This window comes from Euleptes europaea, chromosome 9 (genome assembly GCF_029931775.1).
Source record: "Euleptes europaea isolate rEulEur1 chromosome 9, rEulEur1.hap1, whole genome shotgun sequence".
NCBI lineage: Eukaryota > Metazoa > Chordata > Lepidosauria > Squamata > Sphaerodactylidae > Euleptes > Euleptes europaea.
This window is the reverse complement of record NC_079320.1, coordinates 18,891,354-18,893,135: the sequence shown is the minus strand read 5'-3', so window position 1 is coordinate 18,893,135 and position 1,782 is coordinate 18,891,354. Positions and strand designations below refer to the sequence as shown.

Genomic DNA, 1,782 nt, shown 5'->3' with positions numbered 1-1,782 from the left:
TCCAGCAGGTAATGAATTTGAATGGGGAGGGATTAGGTGCCAAGATGCTCTCTAGCAGGTTGTTTTAGACTTTTCTGTGCGCAGCTATTTGGAAGGCAGCTCCTTTGCAGTGGGGTGGGGTGGGGTATCGTTTAGGAATACCCACGTGCTTTATGGCCAGGGCGCGCAAGAAATCGGGACTGGAAGCTTTCTCTCTCTCTCTTTACAGTTCTGGGAAGAAGTTCATGGCTACTCCTAAAAAGTGAAGGGGTTTCCCCCATAACTCGTCCAAACTTTGGACCGCCCCGCGTCTGTTCCCCCTGCGGGGCTTTGGCCAGGATCCCGCCCCGCGTCCCTTCAGCCGGGCAGAGTGGCGCCGAGGAACGGGTCCTCCCCCTCCTTCCCGCCCGCGCCTAACTGGCTTCGTCCGAGTCACTGTAGTGGGACCGGGGCGAGAACTCGCCGTCGCTGCGGTGGGCCGGCGGCGAGGGCTTCCTCCGCTCGTGCTGCTGCTGGCCGGGGGGCTGCAGGAGCTGGGCGGGCGAGGGGGCCTTCTGTCCCAGCAGGGCGCCTTCGGCGAAGGCGGGGAAATGGATCGGGTCCAGCGGGCCGGCGTAGCCCCCTCCGGCCGCGGCCGGCGGCTCCGGGGCGAAGCGCGTCCTGGCCGGAGTCCTGGGGGGCGGCGGCTGGGGCGGCGGCGCGCCCCCTGCCGGCGGCCGCTCGTAGGGGGTCGCTGCGGGCAGGAGGGCGGCCTTGGGGCGGGGGGCGGCGTCGGGGGGCGGCGGGGGCCCGTGGAGCAGCTCGGCCAGGGCGCTGATGTAGATCTGCGCCATCTGCAGCGTCTCGTACTTGGAGAGCTTCTTGTCGTTGCTGAAGGAGGGGATCACGTTGCGCAGCTGGTCGAAGGCGTGGTTGAGGCCGTGCATCCGCCGCCGCTCGCGCGCGTTGGCCGCCAGGCGCCTTTGCTTCTGCACGCCGCCGGCCTGGGGGGCCGCACGCAGCAGCCCCCCGGCGCAGGAGGCGCGGGACCGCTGCTGCGCCTGCGCCCGGCACGGCGAGTGGCCACGCGGCGGCGGCTGGAGAGCGCACGGCTGCCCCGGCGCGCCGGCTTGCGAGGGCTCGCCTTCCTCCTCCTCTTCCTCCTCCTCCTCCTCCTCGCCGTCCTCTTCCTCGTCTCCCTCGGCCGCCCCCGAGAGCAGGTAGCGGGGCGAGGCGGAGACGCGGCCCGGGCAGCAGATGCCCAGCCAGGCGGAGGGGAAGGCGCCGGCCCGGCCCGCCGACTCCGGCCCCAACAGGAGACTCTCTTCCAGCGGCTGGCTGCCCACCTCTCGGCCGCCTTGGCTCCAGTCGCCGGGCGGCGCCGCCGCGCGCAGGTGGCTCATGGGGGAGGCCGGAGGCGCCGCGTGGTGCAGCGAGTCCCGCCGGCCGCGCTGCTGCTGCCGCCGCTCGAGCGCTCCTGCAAACCCCCCCCCCAAAAAAAAGTAAGCCCCTTGCTTTCACTGTCCACACGCGCGCACAAGCACCCGGCGCGCGTGCTACCAGGCTTCTCCGGTTGCGCAGGGCGCTGCGCCCCCTTTAAAAAGCGGCACGCGCCGGGGGCCCCCACCCTCTCCTTGAACACCCCCCCTCTCCCTCCGCGGAGCCCCACCCTCCACCTCCCGCCCTCCTCGCGCCGGTCGCGTGTCGGCCCTGCCATTGGAGCGCGCGGGGGCTGTCGCGTGCGGGGAGCCAATGGGTTCAAAGGGTGGCCGGCTGGGTGTTTGTTTGGAGGCGTCTCGCTTTTTGGGGGGGGGGCGGTTTTTT

The 1,782-nt window shown here is 70.8% G+C and overlaps 1 protein-coding gene across 1 annotated transcript; it reads right to left on the bottom strand.

Moving 5' to 3' along the window:
- Positions 1-392: 392 nt before the first annotated feature.
- ATOH1 (atonal bHLH transcription factor 1) lies at positions 393-1,361 on the bottom strand. The gene has a single exon (XM_056855270.1). The coding sequence runs from the start codon at positions 1,359-1,361 to the stop codon at positions 393-395; it is 969 nt and encodes a 322-aa protein (XP_056711248.1).
- Positions 1,362-1,782: the final 421 nt, after the last annotated feature.